Raw genomic sequence first — 14,106 nt, 5'->3', positions numbered from 1 at the left:
CGCTCGCCGGTTGGGGAGCTCATCTCCAAACCTTACCATTTAAGGCATATGGACAACACAACAAAAACAACTTCACATAAATCACCTGGAATTACTGCCAATTTTTCTGGCATCAAAATCCTTTCAACTCCATCTAGTAGGCAAAGCTGTCTTAGTCCGTATGGAGAACATGACAGCAATGTACTACATACAAAAGCAGGGAGGGACACACTCTCTACAGCTTTCACACTTAGCTCAACGCATATGGAATTGGGCCATTCCACAAAACATACATCTCCTTGCAGAGCACCTCCCAGGAGTACACAATCAAATCGCAGATCTGCTCAGTCGTCAACAACAACACATCCACGAAGGGAACTTCATCCTCAAGTTCTTCTTCCATTCTTTCAAATGTGGGGCTACCCAGAAATAGATCTGTTCGCCACACACCAAAATGCCCAACCTTCGTGTCCAGGTATCCACACCAATTGTCCACAGGCAATGCAATATGGATGAACTGGTCGGGGAAATTTGCTTACGCTTTTCCGCCTCTCCCACTCATTCCATTAGTGGTTCGGACGCTCAAACAGCATTCTCTCACACTAATCCTGGTTGCTCCCACATGGGCTCGAGACCCTGGTTCACAACCCTATTAGAAATGTCAGCAGATCTCAGTCAACTCAACCTTGCGATATGGCACCTGAGGTCTTAGAGTCTCGGCTACCTTAATCTCCTGCCAGACTGCCTGAACATCATTAAAGAGGCTAGACGTCCTACTACCAGAGCATGCTACGCAGCGAAGTGGAAACGATTTGTAATTTACTGTACATACCATCAAATCAATCCACTAGTCACTTCCACTCAAAACATTATTTGCTATCTATTAACCTACAACGCTGTAACCTAGTATATACATCTATAAGACTACATCTAGCTGCAGTAGCAGCTTATCTACAAAACAGACAACACTTGTCTTTGTTTCAAGTGCCATCCATTAAAGCTTTTATGGAAGGACTTAAGAGAATAATTCCCCCTAGAGTTCGGCCCTCTCCAGTGTGGAATCTTAATATCGTCCTTACAAGGCTCATGGGCCCACCATTTGAACCTCTGCACAAATGTGAACTACAATTCTTCACTTGGAAAGTAGCCTTCCTTATAGCCATCACATCTCTTAGAAGAGTGAGTGAGCTTCAGGCTCTAACCCTACAAGAACCATTTTTGCAAATTCGTTACAACAAAGTGGTTCTCAGGACTAATCCAAAGATTTTACCTAATGTTGTATCTGCCTTTGACCTTAACCAGTCTGTTGAACTACCAGTTTTTTCCCTCAACCAGACTCAGTGGCAGAAAGGGCTCTTCACACGCTAGATGTTAAAAGGGCACTACTCTATTACATTGAAAGAACTAAATCCTTTTGAAAGACTAAACAACTCTTTGTTGCTTTCTCCCCACTTCATAAAGGCAATCCCATTTCAAAAGCAGGTACTGCACGGTGGATTGTTAATTGCATCCAAATATGCTACCATAAACCCAAGCGTACATTAACCATTCCCCCTAGAGCTCATTCTACGCGTAAACTGGGGGCTCCTATGGCTTTCTTAGGGAAAAGTTCCCTTAGATGACATCTGCAAAGCTGCAACTTGGTCTACACCGCACACATTTACAAAACACTATTGTGTAGATGTACAAACAAAGCAACAAGCTAGTATGGGCCAGGCTGTCTTAGGAACACTTTTTCCAAACCACTTTACAGATGCAGGTTAGCCACCGCCACAAATAAAACTGCTGTATAGCCTATGCAAAGTATATCATCTACAGCTCATATGCCTCAAACGGAAAATGCTACTTACCAGTATGCATCTGCTCTTTGCATGTTAAGCTGTAGATTCATATAGGCCTACCCGCCTCCCCGGGTACCTTTACCTGCAGTATTATCTTACTTAGATACAGCACACAAGGGCATCCTTCTATTCTTACTAACTCCATCATCACCCTTTATGGCGAAAACAATCTGGAGATGCAGTCGATGCTCATGCACACTATCATTGTAAGGAGGCGTCACTTATCTCTTGACTACAAAGACTTCTTCAAACAAAAACAAACTGCAAACAGCGGAGCCCAACACCAGATGGCGATCTTTGCAAAGTATATGAATCTACAGCTCTACATGCCAAGAACAGATACATACTGGTAAGTAGCATTTTCCAAATATATATATGTATGTATGTATAATAGGAGTGGTTTGAATTTGCTTGGCTTGTGATTTTTATTATTTTGTCAGTAGCAGATTTGCTCTAATGACCAAGGCGGTGGTGTAGTGATTTCCCTTGTGAACCCACTTTAGTTCTCTGTTAGGTTTGTGTCTTAGATTTTTTAGGATGTCTCTGCTCTGTATAGACACATATAATACATTTGTTTTTGCAACATTATTCTAGCCATTTGCTGTACATGTTTGTTATTCTGGGACACTTCTTGGAATTCGGTCTGTACATGGTTGCTCAGAATGCATAACAGTGTACTGTTTTATTTTCTGACTCAGCAACAGCTCCTAATGTATTAGACATAATACATTCACACAGCTGCATCCAATCCAGTAGTTCTTATCATATAAACTATATCCAGTCCCTTTGGGAGGCAGAGAGGAGCTTCCGACAGAGAGGACTGTTCTGGAACGATAGCAGTGCCTGACATGCATTTCTGTGTAAATTGGCACTCATGATGCAGACCACATTACTACATACATCAGGTATGGGGTCTGAGGCCAATACCAGAGAACTCATATTTATATCCCTGTGCTCACACAGTAAGGGTAGACCTAGGCAAAAAGATAATCTGCCATGGTTGGGTTGTTCATCCTTTACACCCCGTTAGTAATGTTAATTACTTTGTTTATTTACATCCGCCTAATGAACATTTGCTTCATAGTATACTACGATAGTTTCAATAAATTGTAAACTTTCTTCGTGTCTTTTTTACGTTTACTATGGGCGTGCATGAATGAGTGAATAACGAAAGGGGAGGATCTATTTCTATAGTTCCCATGGGGACTAGAGTGTCATGTTCGAGGATACAAAATTACCTGTGACTCTGAGAAGGATACAAGTTCAGGTGAGGCACTGTGAGCTAACTAGTATTCGGGCAAGAGGTACTGATGTTATAGAGAGATGTAGTCGCTACGTTCTGACATTCTGCCATCCTAATACACAATTCTGCTTTACCAGCAGAATCTGCGTGGCAAAGCGATCTCGATTTTGGAAAAGGGGGGTGGTGATGGACAGAGTTTCTGAATGATGCAGAATACTCTTACCAAGTCAATAGATCATGGTTTTAATCCATCACCATTTTTTAGCTCACTGCACCATCCCAGCTCAGAACCTGGCTATATGCAAATTAGTCTGTTCCTGTCCCAGTGCATGATGGGAACAGGGCAAACCAAACTACCAAGCCAATTCTTATACTGGGAAGGAAACAAGCTTCCGGGGACCGGTTTCTGGCATCACAGCCTTCTTCGGCCCGGCTTGCTTGAATCCTGATGGTGCAATGAGCAAGGGACTCACGTCTGATTATACCCTCCCACACATAGTGTGGATAAAACCGATTTTGGAAAAGGGGGGTGGTGATGGACAGAGTTTCTGAATGATGCAGAATACTCTTACCAAGTCAATAGATCATGGTTTTAATCCATCACCATTTTTAGCACACTGCACCATCCCAGCTCAGAACCTGGCTATATGCAAATTAGTCTGTTCCTGTCCCAGTGCATGATGGGAACAGGGCAAACCAAACTACCAAGCCAATTCTTATACTGGGAAGGAAACAAGCTTCCGGGGACCAGTTTCTGGCATCACAGCCTTCTTCGGCCCGGCTTGCTTGAATCCTGATGGTGCAATGAGCAAGGGACTCACGTCTGAGTATACCCTCCCACACATAGTGTGGATAAAACCGATTTTGGAAACAGGGGGTGGTGATGGACAGAGTTTCTGAATGATGCAGAATACTCTTACCAAGTCAATAGATCATGGTTTTAATCCATCACCATTTTTTAGCTCACTGCACCATCCCAGCTCAGAACCTGGCTATATGCAAATTAGTCTGTTCCTGTCCCAGTGCATGATGGGAACAGGGCAAACCAAACTACCAAGCCAATTCTTATACTGGGAAGGAAACAAGCTTCCGGGGACCGGTTTCTGGCATCACAGCCTTCTTCGGCCCGGCTTGCTTGAATCCTGATGGTGCAATGAACAAGGGACTCACGTCTGAGTATACCCTCCCACACATAGTGTGGATAAAACCGATTTTGGAAACAGGGGGTGGTGATGGACAGAGTTTCTGAATGATGCAGAATACTCTTACCAAGTCAATAGATCATGGTTTTAATCCATCACCATTTTTTAGCTCACTGCACCATCCCAGCTCAGAACCTGGCTATATGCAAATTAGTCTGTTCCTGTCCCAGTGCATGATGGGAACAGGGCAAACCAAACTACCAAGCCTATTCTTATACTGGGAAGGAAACAAGCTTCCGGGGACCGGTTTCTGGCATCACAGCCTTCTTCGGCCCGGCTTGCTTGAATCCTGATGGTGCAATGAGCAAGGGACTCACGTCTGAGCATACCCTCCCACACATAGTGTGGATAAAACCGATTTTGGAAAAGGGGGGTGGTGATGGACAGAGTTTCTGAATGATGCAGAATACTCTTACCAAGTCAATAGATCATGGTTTTAATCCATCACCATTTTTTAGCTCACTGCACCATCCCAGCTCAGAACCTGGCTATATGCAAATTAGTCTGTTCCTGTCCCAGTGCATGATGGGAACAGGGCAAACCAAACTACCAAGCCAATTCTTATACTGGGAAGGAAACAAGCTTCCGGGGACCGGTTTCTGGCATCACAGCCTTCTTCGGCCCGGCTTGCTTGAATCCTGGTGGTGCAATGAGCAAGGGACTCACGTCTGAGTATACCCTCCCACACATAGTGTGGATAAAACCGATTTTGGAAAAGGGGGGTGGTGATGGACAGAGTTTCTGAATGATGCAGAATACTCTTACCAAGTCAATAGATCATGGTTTTAATCCATCACCATTTTTAGCTCACTGCACCATCCCAGCTCAGAACCTGGCTATATGCAAATTAGTCTGTTCCTGTCCCAGTGCATGATGGGAACAGGGCAAACCAAACTACCAAGCCAATTCTTATACTGGGAAGGAAACAAGCTTCCGGGGACCAGTTTCTGGCATCACAGCCTTCTTCGGCCCGGCTTGCTTGAATCCTGATGGTGCAATGAGCAAGGGACTCACGTCTGAGTATACCCTCCCACACATAGTGTGGATAAAACCGATTTTGGAAACAGGGGGCGGTGATGGACAGAGTTTCTGAATGATGCAGAATACTCCTACCAAGTCAATAGATCATGGTTTTAATCCATCACCATTTTTTAGCTCACTGCACCATCCCAGCTCAGAACCTGGCTATATGCAAATTAGTCTGTTCCTGTCCCAGTGCATGATGGGAACAGGGCAAACCAAACTACCAAGCCAATTCTTATACTGGGAAGGAAACAAGCTTCCGGGGACCGGTTTCTGGCATCACAGCCTTCTTCGGCCCGGCTTGCTTGAATCCTGATGGTGCAATGAACAAGGGACTCACGTCTGAGTATACCCTCCCACACATAGTGTGGATAAAACCGATTTTGGAAAAAGGGGGTGGTGATGGACAGAGTTTCTGAATGATGCAGAATACTCTTACCAAGTCAATAGATCATGGTTTTAATCCATCACCATCACTGCACCATCCCAGCTCAGAACCTGGCTATATGCAAATTAGTCTGTTCTTGTCCCAGTGCATGATGGGAACAGGGCAAACCAAACTACCAAGCCAATTCTTATACTGGGAAGGAAACAAGCTTCCGGGGACCGGTTTCTAGCATCACAGCCTTCTTCGGCCCGGCTTGCTTGAATCCTGATGGTGCAATGAGCAAGGGACTCACGTCTGAGTATACCCTCCCACACATAGTGTGGATAAAACCGATTTTGGAAAAAGGGGGTGGTGATGGACAGAGTTTCTGAATGATGCAGGGCAAACCAAACTACCAAGCCAATTCAAAGCGATCTCCCCTGAGGTCCTGGAATCCATAAAACTATACTCCTGTGATTGTTTAGGAACAGAAAAAAGTAGGATATTTTTCCACTAGCGCTGCATCCCATGCAGAGATAGAATCTGAAGGAAGCTGGCTCTGTATATGATATTGCCACTAGGTGGTAATATCGTGCAAAGAATACAAGGGGTTCACCCAAAGTGTACAAGGCTCAATGTAAAAATGTAAAGTGCTCTATTAGTGGTACTGTGGGCAAGCAGCCTTTGGCCTAACACAGAGGAGTGTAAGACATTTATTGCACAATAGTGATCAATAATGGACACATGACTCAAGAAGAAGATCCAGACCAACTTTAGAAGAATATACTTTATATTTTATTTCAAGACCAAGGTCTTCATAATAAGGTAAGTACGTTTTTAATTCAAAATACTTTTCACTTTGAAAAATGGACACTTACAAAATGTTCCAAAACAGTCCAGTGGTATCCTATGGGGAAACAATATTGCGGTTAAACAGGTAAGTATTCCACTTAAAGTCCTAGTCTTTGGAGCCAAAAGTCAACAAGGGCCAGGGGTCAGGTGAGTACCAAAACTGCACCACCAGTGGCATAGTGACAGCTGAGTGCACAGATCAAAATATGAGTTCGGCCCAATGCTTTCCAACAGAGACTGGGGGTACCTATAGCCACGCTGCTTGCAAGTAAGTAGAGCGGTTGCAGGGGCCAAGCTTTAGGGGTTAGGTTAAGCACAGGTGGGGGCCACAAAGCAGCACCAAACATACACCGTCAGAAGCACAGGGGTAGCTGGGTGCAATTTCACGTTGGACGCCCAATCCTTTTCAATGGGGATTCCTCTTTCAGCAAAGAGGCTGCATGGGTGGCACCCGGAGGCTGCAGGAGGGAGACCAACAACAGCATAGGTAAGTTGAGATGTAGGGGCTGTCGTAGGGATACTGTCTTTTCAGCTTACCAAGGTCCGGGGGCTTCGGCTGCAGGGGTGCCTTTGGACGTTTGAGTCGTCTTACTGGAGCCAGTCGTGGTCGGGTCAAGGGGGAGCCTCTGGTTTCACACTGCAGGCACTGTCATGGAGAGGTCAGCCAACGCTGGACACGAGATCAGAATCGCAGAGAAGACTTCATTGCATAGGTGAGCCACCCAGACTCGGGCCGTGAGTGTCGGGTGCAGAGTGGGCAGGAGACGCGTATCTGCCGGATACTGGAGTAGTTTCCTTCAGGACAGGTGTGCTGTCCACTGGAGATTAAAGTCTTTTTGAAGGCAACAGGCCTCCCAAGGGTTTCAGAGGTTGCTGGTTGCAGGACAGGTCACAGATTCGCAGAAACCGGCTACAGGTCGGTAGGGCTGGGGTCAAGGCAGTCGTTTTCAGTCTTCTCTGCAGGGTCGTCCTCTTTCTTCTTGGGTCATCACAGATCTAGTTTCTAGGTCTGGAGGAGCCACCTAAATACTAAACTTAGGAGACTTTTTGCCAGAGTAGTAGGTAGTGCCAATGGGCACCCTACCTGTTGGCGACTACACCTTCTATTTTGCCACCCTCCATTGGGAGGGGGGGCGTAGACCTAGCCCTGATTGGAGGGGTCTCCCCATCTTCAAGATGGAGGGGACTGAAAGCTATTCTCATTTCGCCTCCCCCACCTTAGGGATGCAGTTTGCAGAGGTGGGCACACCTCCTATTCTGTTTGTTTCCCCACCGGTTTCCCCCCCAAAGTAGTGGTGTATACTGGGAGCTGCCATCTGCTGCTAGTAGCAGAGGTTGAGCTTCTCATTACAAGGCAACATTCCTTTGAAGCTTCCCTCTTCAAGTACTGACCCTTCCCGGGGAGAAGATGTGACACCTTTGCCCAGGATGTGTATTGTTTCTGGTCCCAGAGAGCAGGGGCTCTCTACCCAAGGGTCTAGCAACATGTCTGGTGGTGGCTGGTTACCTACAGCCAGGGTTAGTAGGTTTTCAGGGGGCTCATCTGAGGTGCCCTCTGGTACAATAAGTCCCACACTGGCATCAAAAACTCCTGTGTTCAGTGAGGACATCATGGTGCTGTGGAATTTGAGTTGTTGATTTTCCAGCCCATGTACTTTCTGTGGCTAACCTGGCACTTACAATATTAGGAAACTGACCCTAATGTTGTAGGGGCATATCTGCAGAAATGCCCTTTCCTGTGGTAGAGTTCAGCCTGCCTCAGGGCTGCGAGTCCTGCTAGAGGGGTGACTTACCTATGCCTGGAGGAAGTGTTAGCTGGCATGGCACCTAGGCAGGGTGCCATGTTGATTTGGTCGTTTTCTCCCTCCCAGGTGCATGCAGGCTGCAAGGGCAGGTTGATTAGGAATGTACCACTATAAGACATTAAAGCAACTTAGTGGAAATCAGTGCAAACTTCCTTACATGCTTAGTAGCTCATATAACTTCTGTTCCTCCTTCCCAAGGACTGCAGGTAGATATTGTCATATAGCGATTCAGGTCGAATATTTACAACTAACAATACATATCCTGCGATGCATAAGAAACGATTACTTACTTATAATCCTGCTTTGTATTATAGGGATCGTCATTGAAATCATAAATTACCCACTTACCTCCCCAGCTGTTATCATGGGAATTCAGAGCAGCAGCTGCCTGATTGTTCTCATATGCTTTCTCTCCCAGCAAAAAAAACTGACTCTGGGAGGAAACTGCGTGTTTAATGCATTATGGATGGTGAAAGCTCCTGGAGCCTCTTTTCACATATTTCAAGTGTGAGGCTATCCGATGCATGTTTTTTCAGCATTTTGCAAATAAGAATCTGCAATGTAGTCTTCCAATAGTCTCTTCTAGAATCTGATAGTCTACATTTCGGAAAAACCTTGCCTTCGATAAACTTGTGATGGGTGCTGCCCATCATATCAACATATGGACAAAAGCACTTTATGTGTATAATTTCTATGTACACATATATTAAGATGAAGTGTTACTGGGACTTAGCATACTGCAGGTTATCATACTAATTTGTAAGTAACCATTTTGTATGATTTTCTGAACAGCTGCTCACTTAGCTAAAGAAGTTCCCTCAAACCTGTTAATTTGAGTCCTTGTTTTGATCAGCACTGGTACTCCGTCTTTTGTCTTTAAGTTTACCAATGTCAACCTAGCTCTGTCCCTAATGTGTGGTTACATATATCAACGCCTTTCTAAACAGCTGTATTTAAAAGTTGCGTAGGATAGAAGTTGTTGATTTGGGATGGTTGGTTAGATGGGATGACATAAGTGAAATATTGAATTTGATTGATGGAGTTAATGGCAATCTGTGGTCCATTAGCTCAGCAACTTTCATTGTGTATTCACAATTTACAGCTTAATAGTGGCAATTGATCTATATATCATATTTAAAATGAGGGTGTTCTTTTGTTATTTTAGGGCAATACTATTTTACTTAAACATATATATATTTTTTTATTGCAGCAAGCTTTGGAAAATAGTGGCTTGTCCACTATTCCACCAACAGGGCAACCTAATGATAATGGCCCCGTGAAGACATCAACACCTCAGAGCCAAGATATACAGCCTGTCTTGAATCATCAGGCTCACTCACAGGATACAGAACAAATCAAATCAGTAGTAAAAACAAGCCAGCATGGGAGAACTGTCCACAAAAAGAAAACGTCGCATTTACCAGGTAAGGTATACATTTTGTCAGGAACATTAACCAGAACATGCATGACCGAGGCTTGGGAGGTATTTTTGTTCCCCCATTTAAACATTTAACATTTTTACTGTGAAAAATATTCAGTGACTCCTGGGGTTGCTATTTTCTCACTGTTGAGATAGGACACTGTTCGCTGTAATCCTGCATTGAAATTGAACTGAAGTCCTGAGACCTAACCTATATGATCTAGTTGGTTTCTGTTGTACCATTTCTTTGGAGGGGGGGCAGCAACCTCTGCTTTGTATGTAATTCTTTCATCCTTAATGCACTCACCCAGCGTTTCACTACAGTTTTGTACAGTATGATTTTAGAGATTCCCTGTGTTTGGGCTACATCTGGTCTTGCAGCAACCATAGACAAAACGGTGCTAATCTTGTGTACTTCAAGATATCCAGGTATACTCTGTCCTGTGTATTTCAGGATATTTCAGTCTCCCCAAATTCTTAGCAATATTAGTCTGGGGGACAGTTTAGGGGGCGTACCCATAAACCGTGGATTTGTTACATGAGTTTAACGCAACATTGTTGTATCGCATAATATAGTCATGCATTGTGGTAAATTGAGCATTCTTGACCACAGTGTCTCAGCAAACTGATATGTCTGAGTACCCGAAGATCCACATTTGTGTTTTGGAATAATACGCCCTATGTAATATTTTAAATTGAACTAAACTAAAATCCCACCCTTCGATGGATGCATCTAACTTCAGATTCCTCACCCTGTGAATACTCTCAGGTGCCAGATTGGATTACGGGAATGTTTTTCACCCGTATGTGATACATCTCCGTGTCAACTCTGTTCTTGTCTGCAAATTACTTCAGAGTCGAACTGTAATCACCAGCCGTCTCGCTGGCATAAGTTTCTTTCTCTCCACGCCGTTGGACACTTATCTGGAGCTCGATGCCCCAGGCCTTAAGCCTTGGACTGATAAGCGCCTGGGCACTAGCTATTAGCCATCAGGAGTTCAAAAGGCTGGCAAAAGCAAGCACACAAAAGCTCTCACTGCTAAAGGACAAGGTCTGCTTATCTCAAAGCAAACACGGCTGGATGACTGCACACCTATATGCGTCTGAAATCAAAGTGTTATATAAGCAAACTTTATAATGATTGGACCAAGGATGGGGCTAATACCGACTCCAATTTATTATCCTGCATGGAAAAGATGTAAGGAACAGGCAAATTGTTGGCTATGCAACCAGGGCCAGGAAGATGTTATCCATATCCTGTGCTCCACCTTAAAGGAGGACCGGCGGGAGCTGCTAAAAAGAAGGTGGAATGTCCAGGGGCTTAAGGTCCTGCAAGGAAGCAGTGTTGGCCTACTTTGAACCATTGGACATTAGACTAAACTGTGCACTGGAGAGATTTTTCACCGTTTCTCAAAAAAGTTTAAGGCCATGGCTCCAGCAATTGATGGGAAGAAGTGTGATTAGACAATTAACAACTATGGTTTTAGCCCAAACCCTGTTACTGAGTTTTTGTGAATGTACATAGGCTGTAAGCTGGGTAAAGACTTTACATGTGTAGCCCGCTGTTTCTGCACCTGCTAAGATAATTCCTCCAGTGGCCTATCAACCTGGCATTGCGGACAGTGTCCTTAGGTCTCGCCTAATCAGCGCGCAAGGGCTGCTTACGAGTGACCTCTTGTAATCGGTCAGCACTTTTTGGAAAACTAGTGCATTTACTGCACTGTTTCCAAAGAGCCCTCGTGCATGTACGGCATCCACCTTGCAGGAGCGAGCAGCTTCGCCATCTGTTGCCAATTACCGTGCCTGTGCTGCGCTTGTTAATTGGAAACAGATGGCGCTGCAACGTAGAAGCTGTACATGCACGCATGATTTCACTTTCTTGCCGGCTCTTTGCTTCGTCCTGCTAATGGCTCCTCCGTCCTGTCGCCTCCCCTGTTCTTACTCCTGTGCATTCTGCTTCCCAGTCTACTTGAGTCAGCTGTCTGTGGTTGTGGGCTCTTGCCGTCCCTAACAAGTAACATGTATTTGTAACATAACTGGTGCTCATATAAAGCGTTCCCAAACGTTTATGTAGTGCTTTAATATGTACAGCCGCTTTTATTTTTACAATTTGAAGCCCTCCTCACAGGGAAGTTTTGCCATGCATATTTGTGTCCCTCTGGTGCACAGTTGCTATAACAAATTAAAACACTGTGGAATGGCTCCAGGCCGCAATCTGCTTTACCGCTGAAATCTGAAAGAAACACGTAGTGATAGATTCCTTACCTTAAAATTACCCCCAGGCGTCAGACTGGATACGGAATTTTTTTCGACAGCAGTACCACTGCACGTTGGTAGGCATTGTCGTGCGGCTCCGCATGCATCGTTGGCGCCGGGATGATGTTGCTGGAGCTACTAAGACGCGCCTTCATGCTCTGATCTCAGTTCTTTCTTTTTCTGCACTTGCAAGCGCAGATCCGGGAGGAGCTAGTACCCCCAGTAAATTTTGGACAGAGCTTTTTCAAGGCCTTTTACCTAATTTTTTCGAGTCGATAGAGACTTCTGGTGTCGTAGGGATGCCTGGTTTCAAGAACTGGGGGGGACTGTCACCGCATGTTGTCGGTGACGGACCCGCACCACGTGTGTCTCTACTGCCTGGGGTGCGACCAAGACTCCAAGTCGTGCCCCGACTGCCGGGCCATTGCGCTGACGACTTTCTGGGAGCGGTCCCGAAAGTTGCTGGAAGTCCGTCAGTTGGCTCCGCGCCACTCAAGGTCCCAGTCCCGCGAGAGGTTGAGGAACCATCGTTCATCTAGGTCTAGATCTAAGGCTTCGCACTCTGGGTCAGGTAAGTCGAAGCATTCCAAAAAGAAGTCGAAGAAGCATTGTCGCTCTTCGAATTCCAGTCACGTGACACAGCTGAGTGTGGTGCCACCCCCGCGGCTCCGGCGGAGACTGCGACTTCGCCGCCTGCCTACCCGCCCTTCCCGGGTCCGTCGGCGACGCCTGCACAGGTGCAAGAGTTTTTTGCTGCCATGGCCCGACTCTTTGGGACGTCTGGCCCCACCGGCGCGCCTTCAGGACCAACTGGGGGTCCCGTTCTTCCGACGCTGGCGGGTTCGGCCCCGGTGCTGCCGGCGGCTTCGGGACCGCAGGACCCCCCTGGATCCGGGCTCGGATACCGGGCGACACCGGTTTACCTGATTACACCTCCACCGATGTCGACCCCACCTCCGACATCGTCCAGTACCACCGCCAACGGCATCCCCGGTTTCAGCCCTGAACCGGACGCGGCGCCAGAACGGCGTCGATCAATGTAGATTCCGACACCGATGGGGGCCTTTCTACCCCTACATCCGTCCTCCTTATTTTCAGTCTGTTTCACAGACTTCGGAGGAAGGGGAGGACTGGGAGGGGTCTGAGGACCCTCTCATACAACAGTATGGTTATGATCCGGACTGGGCAGAGGATTTGGGGGATGCCAGTGGTCTAGACACTTAGCCTGACCTTGGCATGCTGTCTCCTCCTTCCGTGGCTACGGAGGAGGGAGCAAGTTACGCAGTGGTGTTGCATAGGGCGGCCGCCCCACCTTGAACTCTCTACAGTGGCCGTCAGGACTAACCTCCTGACAGAAGTGCTTCAACCGGCGGCAATCTCTTCGGAGCCCTTACTGCCTTTTAATGATGCACTATCTGACGTTCTTTTGGGCACTTGGTCCAGGCCCAACACAGGTTCTCCTGTGGATAGGAACGTGGCCCGGCGCCATGGCCCGGCTCCGGGCGATCCCCTCTTTCTCTCCCAATACCCCACCCCGAGAGCTTGGTTGTCCAAACCTCTGCATCCCAGAGCGCATTCCCTTCCACACCTCCGGATAGGGAATCCAAGTAGCTGGAACAGCTTGGCAAGAAGCTGTTTACATCTGCCAGCTTTGGACTGCGGTCGGTGAACACCGCTTGGACCGTTACTCCCACTCTGTGTTGGACACAGTAGCGCAGGCGCTGCCCAACTGTCCGGAGGAGGCCCAGACAGTACTTGCCCAAGCTATTGCCGCTGGGAGGGACGCAGCGAAGTTCCCCATCCGTTGTGGGCTTGATACCGCTGACTCGCTCGGCAGGGCGATTTCCATGACGATGGCGCTTCGGTGCCATGCCTTGCTGAGAACAACTGGCTTTTCGGGGGATGTCCAGAACACCTTGATAGACATGCCCTTTGATGGCATTCGCCTTTTTGGCAACAAAGCGGTTAGTGCGTTGGAGCGCTTTAAGGACTCACGGGCTACGGCCAAGTCCTTGGGCCTCTCGGCCACTCAGCCTCCTCAGCCTTCTGCTTTTCGCTCCTTTTGTGGCCACGGAAGGGGTGCCCCAACACGTTCATTCCAGTGCTACAGGCCGGAGC

General features: G+C 46.7%; 1 protein-coding gene across 5 annotated transcripts in view; it reads left to right on the top strand.

The window, feature by feature from the left end:
- Positions 1–14,106, top strand: part of ZNF236 (zinc finger protein 236) — a 1,196,152-nt gene that overhangs the window by 375,430 nt on the left and 806,616 nt on the right. For all 5 annotated transcript variants that reach the window (XM_078687874.1, XM_078687872.1, XM_078687873.1 and 2 more), the window contains exon 9: positions 9,523–9,736. In XM_078687874.1, the coding sequence (XP_078544000.1) occupies positions 9,523–9,736 (214 nt within the window). The remainder of the gene's footprint in view (positions 1–9,522; positions 9,737–14,106) is intronic.

Source organism: Lissotriton helveticus, chromosome 4_1 (genome assembly GCF_964261635.1).
Source record: "Lissotriton helveticus chromosome 4_1, aLisHel1.1, whole genome shotgun sequence".
Classification (NCBI taxonomy): Eukaryota; Metazoa; Chordata; class Amphibia; order Caudata; family Salamandridae; genus Lissotriton; species Lissotriton helveticus.
This window is presented reverse-complemented; position numbering and strand designations above follow the sequence as displayed.